Raw genomic sequence first — 18,586 nt, 5'->3', positions numbered from 1 at the left:
AGATGGCTATGGGAAGACCTTGAAACTTTTCGATTGTTTTCATTAAGCGATGGGCAAACATGATGGCTCGTAGCTTTATGAGAGCATTGTGTTTTATCCCCCAGTTTAACTAACGAAAACTCTTTCTACCCTATAATTTTGTCTCTCTTCTAATCGGTCATATTATTGAATAAGTTTGCTTTCATTAAAATAACAATTTTGATATTAATATTACAATTTTGCCCTTCAATTTCCATCATTGAAGGGAAAGTACGTTAGTTGATATGCCATAGCCTAGTTGAGTGCAAATGGAGAGATAGTTGATAGTTAAGGGACCATTCTTGTAACGTTTTCTATATCTATACTATATTATAAAGCATTTGACAAAAACTTTTAAAAACGAATTTTTTATGCACGAAGTACTGTTTATTGATGCATATTACTTAAAATTTAAGATTACAAGTAAATTGTGCGTAAGTACAACTCATTAAAGCTCCATACTTGAATTCGTCTAACTAACTGCAAATAAACATAATCAAATATTGGATAAACATCTCGTTTTAAATATAAATTATCTAAAATATAATTATAATAATCATTGATAACTAACATAATACTTAGTTATTATCTTTATAAAAAATTATATTATTAAACCTAAATTAAATTTCTTTGTTACTAAAGCTAAATTAAATTATAATTAAAAAAACCAATTAAAGAAATTACACCAAAACACAAAAACTTTCAAAAAGATTAATTTAATATTGATATCGATATATTTTTTTTTCAAAATTTTATGATATTTTTAAATTTATATTTTATTCAAAAACAAAAACATTATCACTTTCTCAAAACCACATAAAACCAATGTTTATTTAAAATTTAAGATTACAAGTAAATTATGCAAAAATACAACTTATTAAAGCTCCATATTTGAATTCGTGTAACTAACTGCGGATAAACATAATCAAATAGAAAATAAACATATCATTTTAAAATATAAAAAATATAAAATATAATTAAGATAATTATTGAGTTCTAACAAAATAATTAATTAATATATTTATAAAAAATTATCTTATTAAACTAAATATAAATTACTTTGTTATTGAACCTAAGTTAAATTTTAATAAAAAAGTTGAATTAAAAAACTACACAAAAAATGAAAAATTTAAAATAGTTAATTTGATACTAATATCAATATATTTTTATCAAATTCTTATGATATCTTTAAATTTATATTTTATTCAAAAATAAAAACAATATCGTTTTTTTTCAAAATCACATAGGACTATGTTATAACATCAACCGAGATAAAAAATAAAACGAAATATTAAAATCAAAATGTATCTAGTTGTATTGTGCAAACATCCTTCTAGTACATCACAATCAAATCGAAGAATTAAGTTATAATAAGTTAGACCCTTGTACTTTTCAAGAATGTCCAAAATCCCTAATTTCTTTCCAAGTCATTAATAAGTTTGATGTTGGAACACATTGCATCCTTTCACTTTCCTATGTTTTACCATTTTCTTAACAAAGTTAATTCAATCCCTTAACATGAAGTTAATTCTCTGGTTTTTAGAATAATAAGCAAAAAATTTAATTACAATAAAAAATACAGATACAGTAATCTTAAGAAAAATATATAAGAGTACAGTTAAATTATTTTTAATAGAATCTTTTGACGTTTCAATCGAGACTCGAACACATGTGCTCAGTTATTGTATAACCTAGTCACCATAATGCCACACTGCTTCAAGCTCAAAAAGAAAGAAAGAACAATGCATCAAAAGAGATCAAAGTAACGTATGAAATGTCTTCGACTTATCATTGTGTTATTTATTTTAATTTTGATGTGGGATATAATTAACTTGACGTGTTGAAATTACCAAGATGATGACGCTTTTGAAATGACGGATATTATACTCAATAATCAATGAGGTGATTTATTAACAATCAGGGCAAAAGTTTCTAAGTTTGATGCCATTTTTTGTCGACATGCACATGACTTTTAATATAAAGAAGTACACTTTAACATCATTTACATGTAACGAGTCATGTCATGAAAAATTATACAACTATAGTCAAATGTGCAGTTGAATGTACCGTCATCCGTCTTCTGAACAACTTTCACATCTCATACGGTTTGGAAAATTGGTTATAAACATAAAGATATTCCCATATTTATTTTTACTTTTTGTCTCCTTCTTCTTTCGGCAGGTCTATTTTCTTTTGCTTTCTTGTTGCCTTTTAATTAAAATAAAATGTCTCGTGAATTGCAGGAGATGCATTAAATAAACAAATGAAAAGTTTACTGTAAAGTTTTTCTTGAATCAAGTTTTTCACATCAACAATGTTAACGCGTGTTATTTTAACAGGGCCAAACATGTGGGTATATCATGAAAATCATTTTTGGTAATATAAAAAGTAAATAGTTGTCATTGCAATACATCTTTTGAAAAAGAAAACGATAGCTCATACCTTGGTATAAGGGATGGAAACGGGTGCCGGTTGATGTAACCCCTGATCTTGCTTCCTCTTCCCTTGTTTTTCCCTGTCCCTACCCTTATTCTGCCTAATTAATTAATTAACCCTAGATGGGTTCAACATAAGGATCTTCGTTGGGTATAGAAAACGTGCTAGATGATTAGGGTCACCTTAGAGGTGGATAGTATGATCTCGCCTCCTCCCTACCCCAAACCTGTTCTGGATCTAGAAACGAGCCCCTAGCCTCACCTGTTGGTGATTACCTGCTAAGATGGAGAATCTTGACAAATCAAATCTCCATTCATACATAATATGAAATTTATCATTGTTAACCATAAGGATGGTACCTGATTGATTTGAATTGGGCTCCAAAGGTCAAAAGTATCAGGAGGTCCCATGTTCAAATCCAAAGAGGAATAAAAATCCCCTTGTGGCCAAGAATATTCAAATGCGGTGACTCCGGGCTATCTGCAAAGCAGGTGGTCGTCCTGGAATTAGTCGGCTCGCATAACGGGTTGGATATCCAGGTTAATCAAAAAAAAATTTATCATTGTTAATAATGGAATAAATTGTCTACCAAGATAATTCCATTTTTGTTTGTCACGAAGAACAATGATCTATGTGATGTTATTTTAATTTTAGGGCTTCAAAGATTTTCGTATATCTTATGTGACATAATTGGACACCAATTATTTTTAATTTTACATGTAAGACAAATAAGATTGAGGCCACTGAATCAAACCAAACAAAAAATGAACTGAATTAGACATGTTTGGTAAGAATGGATCGAAAAATTTCCATGATTGAATTTGGATCAAACGTTTTTAAAATAAATAACATAAAGTTTTAAAACGGATGAAATCCTATCCAACTCAACAGCTCAACTCAACCGATTTGAAAGTATTTACAACAGATTTTCTATAATTTATCTGAAATGGTGCAAAAAAAATCTCATAAAAATTACCTTAAAACCCTAACCACTTCTATAAAGATTACATAATCAATCATATTATTAAAATATTCAATACATGTAATACCTTAACAATTTTTCAAGCAACCCAACTGACTTTCGACCAAACTTTATATACAACTGTAGTTTGCAGCATAATTATGTTCACGTCCAAACAAAATATCACTGATACATTTTATCAAACACTTAATTAATTTTTTGATTAAAACATGTTTTGTAAAAACTATAAAATAATAAAAAAACAATTATGGTGGGAGAATAAAAAATGAATTAATATACTTTAATTTTTCTTTAGCATTTAATTTTAGATGTTTTTTTTCAACTATAAGGATGATGTCTGATTGATTTGAGCTTGAACTTTAAAGTCAAAAGTGCATGGAGATACAATGTTCAAATTCAATAAGAAATAAAAAATTTCTTGTGAGCACGAAAGTTCACATACAGTAATTCCGAGCTACTGCAAAGTAAGTGATCGTCTTGATATTAATCGGCTCGTATAAAAAGCTGGACATCCAGTATAATAATTTTTTTTTAGATGTTTTTTAAATTTGGAATTCTTTATTTTAATTTATAGAAAGCTTGAACAACTTATTCAAAAAGTCTAATATTTCCTTTATAGAATCTTTTAGGAAAAATACTTCAAAAAAAAAGAATCTTTGAGGAAATCGTCGGAAATTACCAGAGACGCCCCTCGCCATCTATAAATACCCCTTTTCTCTCCCTTTTCTTCACCTGCTCTCTTTTCTTTTTCTGCAAGCTTCTTCTCCGAAAATCCTCCAGCTGGTAAGATTCTCATTCTTTCTCTCCTTTTCTCTCTTTCTCACACACACACACACACACATTCTTCATTTGATATTCAATAGTAGAACAAGTTTTTACAATAATCTCGCTTAGAATTCTGTTTATCAGTGTGATTCGTTGCATCAAATCACCAATGGCGTTTTATTGACTTTTATTTCACTGTCTGGTTTCATCGTTTCCGTTGCACATTCCATGTATTTTCTTTTTGTTTATCGGCTATGGCGGCCGTTGTTGTTGTCTTATGTGGTGCACGAAATCTCGCACATTAACAGAAACGGGAGATCTGTAAGTAAAACGATAGAAAACCGGTGGCGGTGGTTATGCCGATTTCTTCGTTTTGGCGATGAATCATTAAAGAAACCAGTTGGTGTTCGTTTTCTATGTGGTAGTCCACATCATTATTAATGAATAATAATTAATAAAAAGGTTTTGACCAACTGAAGAGAATTGTATTGTATCCAATATATAGATTAGAATCTCATACCAATTAGATTCAAATTATTTTTCTTTTGCTCGTGGACCCCCTAATATTTCAACACAATTTCTACTCATCTAGCTTTCCTTCCAAAAAAAAAAAAAAAATACGTTCAAGTCCTGATATAGGCTTTCCCAATCTCTTTTATATATGTTTGAACTCCATTTTGGGTATCTAATAAAGGTTTCATATCTTCTCATTTTTTGACATCTTTTAGAAAGTGGGGGTGTTTGAGATTGTTTATAAAAACAACTTATTAACTTATTTTGGTGTGACATCGGTAATAAACATTTTTGAGTGTTTGAATAAACAGTTTATGCCGGTGTCAAACCGGTAATAAGGAGTTTATGAAGAAGTTAATTTCTTTAAATTATAATAAGTTGATAAAGACTTTTATAGAAAAACATAAGTTGTTTCAAATAAACAATCTCAAACACCTCCTAGGATTTCACATATTCTTATGTTGTAATAACTTTTGTATAAATTAAAATTTTGATAAAATGTAGAAAAGAAGCGTCAGAATATCAAGAAACTCAAAGATATTATTTTTGAACAATTTAAAAACGAATGAAAGAAAAACAGGTTGATTGAGGAAAATTATTGGTTTTGTTATTATTTTCTCTTAGCTTTATATAAATTTGAGCTGTGGGTCTGAAGATATTCTTGTGCTTTTTACGTAAATTTAGGATTTTATATAACGGACCATACCTTTTATGTTGTCATTAATAGTCAATAGTTATGCATGCTTACCATTAAAGCACATCATTTTTAGCATTACAAAATTGATTACATGTCATAATCATTTCTTAAAAATTGTGTGAACATTATAATCATACACATTAATCAATTTTTAATTCGAATGAATATTAATTTTAAGAAGTTAGCTTCAGTGACGATATATTTGGAGTTTCTGTTACAGTTTGAATCTCTTCAGGTTTACTAAAGATTTTTCTCGTTGTTCTTAAATATCTCCTAAAATTAGTTAAAATAGATTAATTTTATAATTTCAAAAAATGTAAACTAATTGGTTGTTCGAATTAGATATAATTATGCATAATAAAAAAATATAGGTTATAGGTGAAAATTGAAATGTAATATTTATTTGATAGATGCTTCTGACCTCATATTTTCCCTTTACAATCGTATTTTTTTGACCTCATATTTTCCCTTTACGGGTATATTTATTGCTTACCATTTCACAAACTTGGCAGAGAATTCTTCATAAAAAGACTTTGTATCTTCAATATTTTACCATTTTTCTTCAGATTTCTTAATTTATTTATCATCTAATAAATTTCTTACTTTCCCTTTTGGTTCTTATAAGAAAACAATAAATTTTCTACATTTTATTTTACCTTATTTGAGAGAATTATAAATGATTCTTTTTTATATTTACATATTAAAATTTAGTTATAGGAGCATATTTTAAGAGAAATAATTAAAATAATCATTTCAATCGAGTGATTTCACGTTTTACCTATTTTTTCATAAGGTTTATCAAAATAGTTCTAGCTCTGTAATTTTAATTTTTTACGGATCTAGGTGAAAAATGTATTTTTTTTAGTACCTAGATGAAAAACGTAATTTCTTTTGCAGACACAATGTAAAAAGTGTAATTTTCTTTTTCATTTGGCTAGGACAAGTAAGTTTTTTGCGTATCTAAAACTGTTTTGGCAAACCTTGGAAAGAAATGGTTAAGAAGTGAAACCACTCGTCTAAAATAACTATTTTAATTAATTTTATTAATAAGTTGATTTATGGTCCAATATTCCCTCTCTATTTTATTATATTTATACTTTAATTGTCAAAAGTTTAGTCCTTGTTATATTTATACTTTAAATAGTAACTAAATTATTAAAATTATATACATAGTGAACAATCGCTACATATATTTATATTGTAGTTTTAAGATGTATAATACTTATAAAATGAATAATTAGATATCGATACTTTCTTAAGACGTAATATATTTTTTGTGTTACTGTTTTGATAAATTAAGTATATTCTTGTTACTAATTGTGATTTATGAATCTGTTATTTAGTTGATAATTAAAAATTAAAAAGACAAAAAGAAACACTTGGTAGTTGCTAGTGAGTTGGTATGGCGTAGATTTAAAATTGTGGGGATGAAAGGATCTGAACACCGACTTTAGGATTTGATATTCGGATTTTGGATTATTTTAAACTGAAGCTGAAATGCACCTTTTCAATTTTCTTTCTGTTCCTATGATCTGTGTCAGAGACTTGCAATTCACTTTTCACGCGTTTCTATGCATCTGTACATCCCCTCCATTCCTAATTTATACTTTTTATACAAACCATGTTCAAATGACAAGGTGATCATATATAAAAATGTCATAAATATGTAATCTTGACCCTTTTGTATTTCTTGCATGATCCTTTGTTTTATTGTACATAATTAGATTAACTTCCACATCATTAAATTCAATTATCTATAGAATCAAATTTTACATTGCGTTAAATTTTTAGTAGATTTTAAAAGCTGAGTCGTTCCTTACCCATCTTACACATAAATTGATATTATTTGTTTTGTTAGACCTAAAAAGCGAAAGACATTGATCGATAAGATTAGCTTTTTGTTGGTTATTTTGTTATTCCCAACAAGGTTTCAAATAAGTAGACACTCTTGATTCAATCAGAACTTTTTTATGTAGCCCACGTGTTCATTAGGTTCACACGGTGTAGCTAATGTCCATATATCTAGGGTTCACACGGTGTAGCTAATGTTCATATATCTAGGGTTCACACCATAGGGTTTACATGAATGTTCATACCTTGATATAGGCACGAAGATGAACGATTGTTCATACACATATTAATTAATACAAATTTTTGACCAATTTATCCTTTGAACAATTGTTCATACACATATTAATTAATATATTAATTAAATTATTGTTTATTTAATCTCATTTAATAATAACCGTTAGATGAGAAAATGAACGATTAAGATGGGTTAGCATAGTTTGCACAAAATATTGTATATATATATATATATATATATATATATATATATATGTTGGAAACCTTTTTTGTCCTTGAAGACTTTTTTAAAGAGTATATATATATATATAATAGAATGATTACACATATTTAAAAGCATAAGTTGAACAAACATGTGATGGCCTTGTTGGGATATTAAAACAATATTCGAACCATTAGTTATGGTCGATTAATTTACATAAATTGCGTTTTGCTTTCTTAATCCAAAATAGGTGTTTTAATCTATACCTTGCTTGGGATGATGCAAATTAATTCTCTCACATTCTTATATTAGATACTGCATTGTGAAAACCGTAGTATGGTGAAAAGGGTCTTTTGACTTGGTCAACTTGTTACTTAATTTTGTTTGTTATTCATATGTCTCTTGTGGTCTTGGATTATTAATTCGTACATGTCCCAATCAATTGAACTCTAAGTTTAATCTGCATTATATCTTTGCATTCCTTTGGAAATAAAATGTGGAACAAACTTGCGTATTTATTATAGTTTTAATTACTTGTATATTTATGCTTTGTCCCTTTGTTTGTGAAATAATAGATGATGTTGGCACGCACAGCAGCAAAGCTTTACGAAGCAATGGGAATGCAAAGATCCGCAAGATCCCAATCTGAATCCATGTCCAAATCCAGATATGATCATGTGGATGGTGGCTATAGCAGAGGTGGCGAAACAATTGCAATAGATCAAAACTACATTTCTTGGTTGGTAAGTGACTTAATATGTTAATTCTTATTTTTGGGTGCATGCAGTATATTAATAAAACGACTGTTCTTTATTGCATATAGTCTATAGAAGAACTTATAACCATTCTATTGCATACAATATAATTAAAAGTTGTGTATTTTGGTTCTTTGAAGAGAGAACACCCTTCTGCTCTTAGCTCGTTTCGTGATATGATCAATGCCTCAAAGGGGAAACAGATAGTCATTTTCTTGGATTATGATGGCACATTATCACCCATCGTGAGTGACCCTGAGTGTGCCTTCATGTCTGATGAGGTACTTAAGAACTATTTTCCTTCTTTCTTCATGAACAATATTTGGAGTCTTCCTTTTTCCTTGACATATCATTTGGTACAATTTGCAGATGCGCACAGCAGTACACGATGTCTCTAATTGCTTTCCAACTGCTATTATCAGTGGTAGGAGTCGTGAAAAGGTTCATTGTAACTTCACTCATATGTGTTTTCTGTAATTGGATTGCAATACTTGCATCATCATATGTTCTCAATCATGCATTCTTTCCCTTCACTCCATCATCAGGTTTTTGATTTTGTCAAGCTAAATACGGTGTACTATTCGGGGAGTCATGGGATGGAAACTATGGGACCACCCCCACAGAACAAGTCTTATGATAAGAAATATCACCAAACAAGCTTTGATAATGAGGTATTTAATTAGCTCCACTTTCTTTTTCTTTTTTTTTAATCATATCTTTAACTATTGATTGATTCCCCTAAGTTTATACATATACATATATATACACACATTAATCAACGTGTAAGATATTAAATTTGTTAGGGGAATGAAGTTATCATCTTCCAACCAGCTCAAGATTTTCTACCGGCAGTTAAGAAGGTAATTAATTAAGATGAATTATACCCATTCGCATAAACAGCTAGCGATCGATCGATCATGTCCTTTTTTTGTAATATAACAAATCAATTTGATTATGAAATGTGAAATGAACAGATATTAAGCGAGCTTACTGAGAGGATGAAAAACATACAAGGGGTCATGATTGAGGATAACAAATTTTGCCTTTCTGTTCATTATCGGCATGTTAAGGATGAGGTATGCATTATGCACCCGTTCTTCATCATCATGACCATATAATATATATGTAAATATACAGCACAAGCACAACTAAACCAAATTTAGTATCCAATCTTTAAGATTCTGATGTTTTGTTTTTGGATAGAGCTGATGGAACTTGTTCATAAGTTTTTGATATCATGAACATTTGGTGTGGATTATATACAGGATTATGGAAGAGTGGAAGAGGCAGTCCAATTGATGCTTGCAAACAATGGAGATTTCCATATGACTGGGGGAAATAAGGTGTTGGAAATCCGGCCATCGATACAGTGGAACAAAGGTGATGCTCTTATTTACTTACTCGACACTTTAGGGTTTCAGAAATCCGATGATGTCTTCCCCATATATATAGGAGATGATCGAACAGATGAAGATGCTTTCAAGGTATATATAAATACATAAACCCTTCTTTCTCCTTCTCAACATTCCTTTTCTAACCGATTCATAAGACTCACCAAACAAATGTTCCACCCAAGAATGGGGTATGAAAGTAAGATGTATGCGGATCTTATCAGTTATCTCTATCCTACAAGACAGGAGGAGTTGTTTCTGTGACATTGCTAAGAGACTACAAGTCCATATTTGAACTATGCACTTCTATTTTTCTAATTTGAAATTTGACAAGAATATTTGTTTTTCAGGTTTTAAGGGAAAGAGGAGGATATCCAATCGTAGTATCGTCGAAACCAAGAGAGACGATGGCTTTGCACTCGCTTCGCAATCCATCGGAGGTACAAGCGTTCTTGCTTCGATTAAGTAGATGGGGTTTTGACAGTCCCACAACTTCTCATCACCAGTAAAAAAAACCAAACCAACCTCTAGTGGCATGTTGGGCTTCTTGTAAATATATACATACACATACACACATATACACACACATACATACACATTTATACATATAATATAGATATATATATATATATGTATATATGTGTGTGTCTATGTATATGTATGTTATATGCTCCAACAGAAGTAGGATCTTGGAGTTAAGTTAGGGTTAGTGGTGATGGATGAGGCATGAGCATGCATGCTGCTGGACCCTCTTTTTTTATGGTCCTTTTAATTAATTGGTATGCCTGCTTCTTAAAGAACATATATCTTCCTTATTTACAATTAACCAAAGGAGCTATAGCCTTTGTGATGGCCTTGGTTTTTTTAAGTAAATTATTATTATTTATTATTATATATATAAATACATCTGGTTTTTATTTTTGGTCAACTTTTAAGGATCTCAATGAGTCATATGCATTACTCATACCATAAACATTCTTGGGCATATTTGTTTGCATCTTAGATTGCATTACTCATACCAAAACAATATCGAAAATATCTGTGATAGTTGAATAATTTTCAAACTGTTGTCATACGCATTGAGCTTGTATAAAGTCATCTAAAAAAAGAAAACTAGATGCACTGATGGATACACAAGGATATGATCTTCTTGAATCCGACGTAGATCCAACAGTTATCTCGAACACATGAAGCTCATATGTATTTCTTGAATTTGAAATAGATGGAACAATATTGAACTCATCAAACACAACTATTAGTCATCTCATATTTCTTGAAATTTAAAGTTCATTGAGCTACTATCAAACTGTTATTGACAATATTGAATTGAGCTTGTACAAATGCATAAAAGTAAATCTTAGATGCACCCATGGATACACAAGGACCTTTAATGATTATCTATCCATGTTGGGCATTAACAAAGGAATGAGTAAGTCAAGGAAGATCCTTTTTTTTCTTGAAGAATGTTAAAGATAGATAAGTTAACATGTATTCATAGATCAAATTAATAAAAAAATGTTTAATCATTAATATAAGGTCTTTAATGTCGTCATCAATAAGAGTAGGTTTAAAGGGCAAAAAGACTAGACCTTTCGGTCCATACTAGACCTTTCGGTCCATACTAGACCGGTCCAACATTTTTAAGACAAGTTGGTCTGTATGAAGCCGATACTGAATAATGCATTAACAAGACTAGATTTTTAGGACTGGACCATGCACATCTCTACTACATGGGGTTAGGTTTAACGAGAAATAATTGTTTATTCGAAGAAATGAGTGAGCATGGAAATGCTTTTAAAAGTAATCTAGAGATTATCGAATTCCGGAAAGAAGGCATGAAAGTCCAAGGATCCATCGAGATGGTCTTGAGGCTATTGAGAATGTGTAAACGCGGATGATCATGTGACACTGATAATACGTACTTTTGTATTTAGGGATATGGGCATTGTTGAGAATGATATCAAAATAAAGCATTTTTTTTTTCAAACGATGGTAATATTAATTAAGCATATTTATTTTTGGGGCAAGATTAAATATTAAAAATTCAAATTTTCTTATATAAGAAAGATTAAATGAAAAATTAAACAAAATAAAGATATATCTTTACAAAAAATTTAAAAACTTAATAAAATATTTACTTCTTAATTTGAAATCTAACAAATTAAGACTGAGGTCGTGTTTGTTTCTTACAAATTTTGTATTTGTTCATAATGATCTCTCTTTTGGTATTTGCACTTTATGCAACCATTCTTAACAAAAATATATAGTTTAGCTAGAGAGAATGTTCGGTCCCTTTGAACAATATAAATTCTTTTGCATTAACAAACCGTACCTTTTTAAGCTGACAAAAGTTACAAACCTTGATAGATAAACCTTGCTCTGAATTAAATTTATTTTCAAAATAAATAAATACTACAAAAAAGCATAATCTTTTTTACAAACTATATGAGGCTTGATGCTACTACATCTTGATACGGTTTTGAAAACCCAACTCAAAGTGACTAAAGAATTCTCACATCAAACATTGACATCAATAAGAGTTGTTTGCACTGTCGTAATCATCATGTTGCAAGCATCTATTTGTGTACCTGTGCTACACATTGTGATTTTGAAACTGATAAATCGTTTTCTCAATTTTCCTTGCTACTTTACTTTACTCTTCTGAACAAGTAAAAGAACATAAAACCAATTAAGAAAGAAGCTCAACATGTAGAACATAAAAACAAGTTAGAGATATGTGTGTTGGTTTCTTTCAGTTATATATACAATCATTATAAATTAGGAATGCATTACCCTTTAGATATTTAAATTATTTAACAACACAAACTATAAATGAAATATTTACCAACAAGAAGAATCTTCAAGCCAAAATGCAAGTGTCAAGTGTTATCTTCAACACATGCAAACAGACAAGTCTCTACATTTCAAATTCAAAAAGTAGACTAATTATGGTCAAATTAACCATGAACATATAAAACCAAGAAAGCAAACACAAATACGACCCTAAAATACCAAATCCGCATTCGGTATATCTCATTCGGATCCAAAAAGGGTAAGATGTACATAGACATATCATCAACCTCAATGGAGAAAAAAGATTTGAAAATTCAAGAAATATTATTTGGAAACTAAAATTTGTGTTCATTGGTTTCTGCCAATTTGATGTTTTCTTTCTCCATTCTTTGGAAATATGTTTGTTCTTTAAGAATGAAGTGTCAAATACAATGGTTCAAAATGCTAATCTCCAGTTGAATAACTCATCTAGATTTTATGGATCTTGGCGTGTAAGCAAACTTTTTACATTAAGTAAGAATAGCAAACATACAAGTATAAGATGTTTTTTGCATTTTAGTCTAATCAAACATATAAACACATTTCTTGGTAATGATTTAGGCCGGAACTGAATCTTATGTAGGTGTGATCATAAGTTCATGGTCCCAAGTTTTTTTTTTTTTTTTTGAAGTATATAATATTTATATACGGCAAATGCAACAAATAAACTCACACACCCTCCTCACTTATGGTGAGATTTGAACCCCTGACCTCCTAGAAGGCGAAGGGCTACGATACCGTTAGGCCAAAGACCCTTTGATTCATGGTCCCAAGTTCATGTCCAATGAAAAAGAATTTTGATCATACATTGTATATTCTACTCTTCCGGATACAGATAAATAATTAGGAGATGCGTATACAAAATTCAAGGCATTAAAGTATTAGGAGCACCTTAAGAAGAAGATATTGTGTTTCAATACCTTTGATAATATGCTTAAAAAGGTCGTTGGTCTTGGATTTGAGTCCAAGCCCCTTATTGCGCCTTGCCATTAGGTGAGTCTTAGATAGCCGATCCACAACGAAGCATTATTAAAGCATCAGTAAAATCAAATTGTTAACATGTCTCAAACTCTTGGTCAATATGACATCATTAATTCATTGGTGCATCATATCCACGTTCTAGGAAAATGGCAATCTCTAAACAGGTAAGATGACTAAATCATAAGGACTTACGGATGGAACCATAAATTCAACTAGGTTACCTCGTTGGACAAAGCTTGAATTTCCTCTTAAGAATCAGACTCAACTAGTACTACACTCAATTTCTACTTAGTTCCTAACGCGATCGATGTTACGATCAATAATCATATATAAACAGCTATACATGTAGAAAACGAAAAATGGAACACATAATCAACATGGAATCTGTTGATCATCTCTTTCAGTGATTTTATGATGATTCTTTTTATCTTACAAATTGTACTATCTCTTTATTCAGCTTCAGCAATCATCACTGAGTCTGTTCAGTGATCGCTGAACAAGCATTGTAATTCTCAAAGAGACAAAACTCACACCATCGAACCTTCAATGATATCGAAGATAAAGCTGAAGACAGAGACAAGCAAGTTTGTGATTTAATGTGGTTTTCAGTGATAACAAGCCTATCTACACAAGTGTGAAATCTACTCAAGATTCAACGAACACTGAAGAAACCTCAACGTTATTCCAGTGTCAGCGATCAAATGAATCTTGTTGAACAAGATTATTTTTTGTCTTATTCTTTCACACACAAAGAACAAACCCATTCCTCTCAAAGTAAAGTACTCGTACGGAGTCACTCTATTGTCTCCAAGTGTGCTTACCTACTTTGTGAAAGACTACAGTTCGTATACGATAAAAGCATGTATATCTTTTTCCCAGTCCACAAACAATGTTGATCCCGATGAAACAACTTTTCTTAAAGCCTTATATCTTGACCTGAAACCCAATAACCACCACTTAAACCCAGAAATGCCAGCAGAATACCCAATCATACTGGAAATTCTAAGAGGACTAAGTGCAACTGCAGATGTTCCACTCGTCTATCTTCAACAGTTCTGATATACATTATCATATATCAAAGACGGAAACCAATTCTACTTTGAAGGCCATGTAGATCATTTTCTGAGCAGGCTAACACTAAAAAGATTGCGGAGGATTCTGAACCTGCCAAAACCAAACACTGAATTGGAAGAGTTCGTTTCAGATGAAGAACTTTGTGCTGATATAAAGAAGTTAGGATATTCTAGAATCCTTAACCATCCGTAACCATCTGTCGCCGTTTAAATGCGAAGTCTTACCTTTAGTATGGCATTTTCTGTTCTCAATCTTGAGCAGATGCCTTACTTTGAAGACTGACGGTATCGATACTTGCAGCACAATGTTCCTTAAATTCTTCCATGACATGGTGTTCAACAGGCATTATGACTACACAATAGTCATCTGGAATGAACTGGTAGAGTTGGTGCACGCTAAGAAGTTTTTCTCGAGAACAAGGAAGTTTATTCCATTTCAGATATTCTTACAGCTAACCATCAGGTCGATGATGCAATCTAACAAAGAAGTTCCTTCAAGATTAAACAGACCATTCGGCCCGGATTACGAAATGCAGTTCCTTCGACCTCATGCCGAAGTTAAAGATATTGATTCTATCATGAATATTCCAAAAGAACTGTTAGCCTATGTTGATCAGATTTCTCAATACATGATAGAGTATAGGAGAGTGATAGTTCCTACAATCCACCCAGAGCCGGAGGGACTTACCCAGTGAATAACTCATGCATCAGTTGAGCGTAGCGAGTGTCTAGGTCTAGACGAGAGTGTTCATTTACATGGGGTATCTAAACAGGGTTGTGAGCAGAGAGAAAATATAATTGAGAGGGGCTCAATGGGAGGAGACTCTGATCAGGCAATTTCTAAAAGTAGTGCTTCTTCAAAAACTTCAAGTTCAGAAGACACTAAGACTGATGATGATAATGATGATGATGATCAAGTTGACAATGAGTCAATTGTTGATGATGATAACTCAGATGATAATGATGACAATAATGATGATGATGAAAATCTGGATGATGTTGAACGAATAAACATTGAAGAGGGAGTTCTGGATTTTGATTAAGAAGCTGAGATTGACAATTTTTAGAAGGTTTAAGGATGGATGAGGGAGTTCTAGTTGAATATTCAGATAGGTTGAGCGACTGGGAAGGAGAAAACAATGGTGAGTATGTGACAGGAACGGAAAATCAAGTAGTTATTCCTCTTCAAACCTTTAGGAGAATACGGGTAGCCACATCTATTATTGACATTCATTCGTTGAATGTTTATATCGAAGAAGACATAGTCCACCCAACTATGCACCTGCACAACCCTCCAAGCCACTCTGATGCCTCTCAACAGGTATCAGTTTCACCTTCTCACGGGGATATTGCACAAAATTTATCTATTCCTCACTCAAAGGAATTAGATATTGAATCAAGTAGATGGATGCTCAGTCTACGACTTCTTTGAACATCACGTCAAGTCTAGAGCCCTCATCCACTCTAGGAACACATGATATTTGATTATTTGTTGCTCAATCTGTTGTTCTTAGTGAACATGTCGGAACGACCAGAGTAGAGTCATCTGACTTTCTACGACGACAGGTCGAAAGTCCTACCAGTGCTAACGCTATTCTAACGCTGAATGTAGGCACAATAGTTTATTCAACTGTTGTTTCAACTGGCAATCTATGTGATCCAGGAGTTACCTTACCCTACTTTGTGTCAAGGGAATTTCTGAACGGTGTCCTAAAGGTTGTTGAAGACACTTTGATGGAAGAAATAAGGAGTCTTAAGAGTTTGTTGAAGGGAAAGCAACCAGCTTCTGAAGAAGAAAGTCGTGCTCCGTCGTCACCACCTCAACCCCAATCGTAACAAGAACAAAACTTCTCAGTGGATGATATGAAGTCCATGTTGTACGCAAAGATGATTTATGAACCTAACATCGACTCAACAGATGCAGACTTGGTTGGTATGTTAAGACAATCAATTGAAGAAACCGAAACCCTTAAAGCCTCATAGTTTCATAACTTCCAGAGCGTTGTTGTCTTGAGCTTGTCAAAGCTTGGTTCAACAATTGCCTCTACTTCCCAAAACCTATAAAATTCCTTAGATGCACTTTATGAACGATTTCCATTCTGGAGACTTCATGCAAAACTCAGGCCACTACTCGTAAAAGAAGGTATGATGACCAAGATGATCCTGATCACCATGAGGGGGAGAACAAGAGACAAAGAGTGGCTGAGTCCTCCAGATTACAGGGAATAGAGCTGGAGGGAAGTGAAGAAGGTTCTGATGATCATAATTCTAATCATTCCGGTGAAAGAGGGACGAGTGTGGAGATGAAAGTGTATGTAAACCTAAAGATCGAGTCGATGATTGAAAAGTCGGAGGTCTCCACTGCATAAACAAGGAGGTTACTAGGTCTGTCAGTGAATGTTGGATGCAATGATATTTTTGCTGAGGAAGTAGGTGGTGTGACAATCTGTCATTTCAGAATTTCAGGTTAGCACCTTATTTAAGGATCTTTATTGAGAATTAAGTCTTTCTAGGATTTAGCTATGATGATTAGAGATCATCTTGCTTAATGCCCAAGATTAGTTCGGAAGATCACGTTTTGGCGAGTAACTGACAAAGTTAACTTGTGCAATGCCAAATACTCTTGAAATGCTCCAAATAAAATAAAGTTGATATTTTAAGTTTTGTATTTAAAAATTTAAAATTTCCAAAGTCCAATTATTTTGGCCAATTAATTTATTAAAGGGTGGAGTTTTAAAATCTTATATCAAGTTGTTTTATTTAAATAAATTATAGTGGGGTTTTATTATTTAGAAAAATAATAATTTATAGGGCTTGGGCCTTTAGAGGCCAGCCCATTTCTTCTTTAAAAGTATTCATATAAATACCTCTCTTTCTTTGAAAACTCACATTTCCAACTCTCAGCTTAAACCTGTCACCTCTCTCTAAACTCAATCACCCTCCAGCCGATTCCATCTTCTCGCAAGTCTTAAAGGATTCCGTTGCTCTTAAGGATTGTTCAAGATTCGAAGAAAAGGTATGATTTGAGCTATCCTATTTTCATAAAAATCCAAAAGTTTTCATCATTCTTCACCTACTCGATTCTTTTGTAAATTTATGGGAATTAAAGAGGGGAGATTGTTCATCAAAGACCTGCAAATGTCTTCGAAAGGATGATAATCTGTGATCCATGTTCTTTACTCTCTGAGAAAGTAGGAGAGAGTCCTTGCATGTAAGGTCTGATCATATTTTAAGTATGGTAGGATCTTGCATGCATCTTTAATAAGATTTATTATCTTTAAAACTCGATGGAATCGGAAAATATTTTTCTGGAGTTTGTTCGAAGATGATGACTCAAGCTAGAGTTTAGATTCTTGAAAATGATGAGCTTGAGACCCCTCCCCATCATTGCTGTCATTCTTGGTGCATGCAATCTATTTTGGGGGCGTGTGACTCAAGGTTATAGACTATTTAAGAAGAGTCTCAAACCCACTAAAAAACTCTTGATATTAGAAATTGGCGGCTGTCATCATTGTTTTGGGTGACGTAAAATGATGTCATAAAGTGGATTTTTGGAAGGTTCCTTTTAAAAATAAATAATAAAATATCGGCTTTATTTTATAAAAAAAAAACCTTGATGGCATTGCATTGAAAGCAACTTTGCTTTATCTTGGGCAAGAAACTTTTAAGTAAATTAAGTGCTGGTTGTTGGACTGTTTAGGAAGGTCGGGCGAGCTTTGAAAGCTTCTAAGGGCAACCTCTGGATATTCATCTTCAACTAGTGAGTTCTTACGGCCCCACTTTTACTGCTTTTGTTTATTTTATGGGGGAAAAGCATGAGATTGAGCAAACTATGCATGTTTATTTTATGTGAAAC

General features: G+C 32.0%; 1 protein-coding gene across 1 annotated transcript; it reads left to right on the top strand.

Moving 5' to 3' along the window:
- The first annotated feature begins 8,297 nt into the window (after window positions 1–8,297).
- LOC112524650 (probable trehalose-phosphate phosphatase 2) lies at window positions 8,298–10,353 on the top strand. The gene is made up of 8 exons (XM_025134576.1): window positions 8,298–8,441; window positions 8,594–8,734; window positions 8,823–8,894; window positions 8,999–9,124; window positions 9,257–9,313; window positions 9,428–9,529; window positions 9,719–9,937; window positions 10,195–10,353. Exons 1-8 carry the CDS (start codon window positions 8,313–8,315, stop codon window positions 10,351–10,353), a joined length of 1,005 nt encoding a protein of 334 aa, XP_024990344.1. The 5' UTR covers window positions 8,298–8,312.
- The last annotated feature ends 8,233 nt before the right edge of the window (window positions 10,354–18,586 follow it).

The sequence above is a fragment of the Cynara cardunculus genome (genome assembly GCF_001531365.2).
Source record: "Cynara cardunculus var. scolymus isolate 2C chromosome LG 13, CcrdV1, whole genome shotgun sequence".
NCBI lineage: Eukaryota > Viridiplantae > Streptophyta > Magnoliopsida > Asterales > Asteraceae > Cynara > Cynara cardunculus.
The sequence above is the reverse complement of the archived record's forward strand: the minus strand, read 5'-3'. Positions and strand labels throughout refer to the sequence as shown.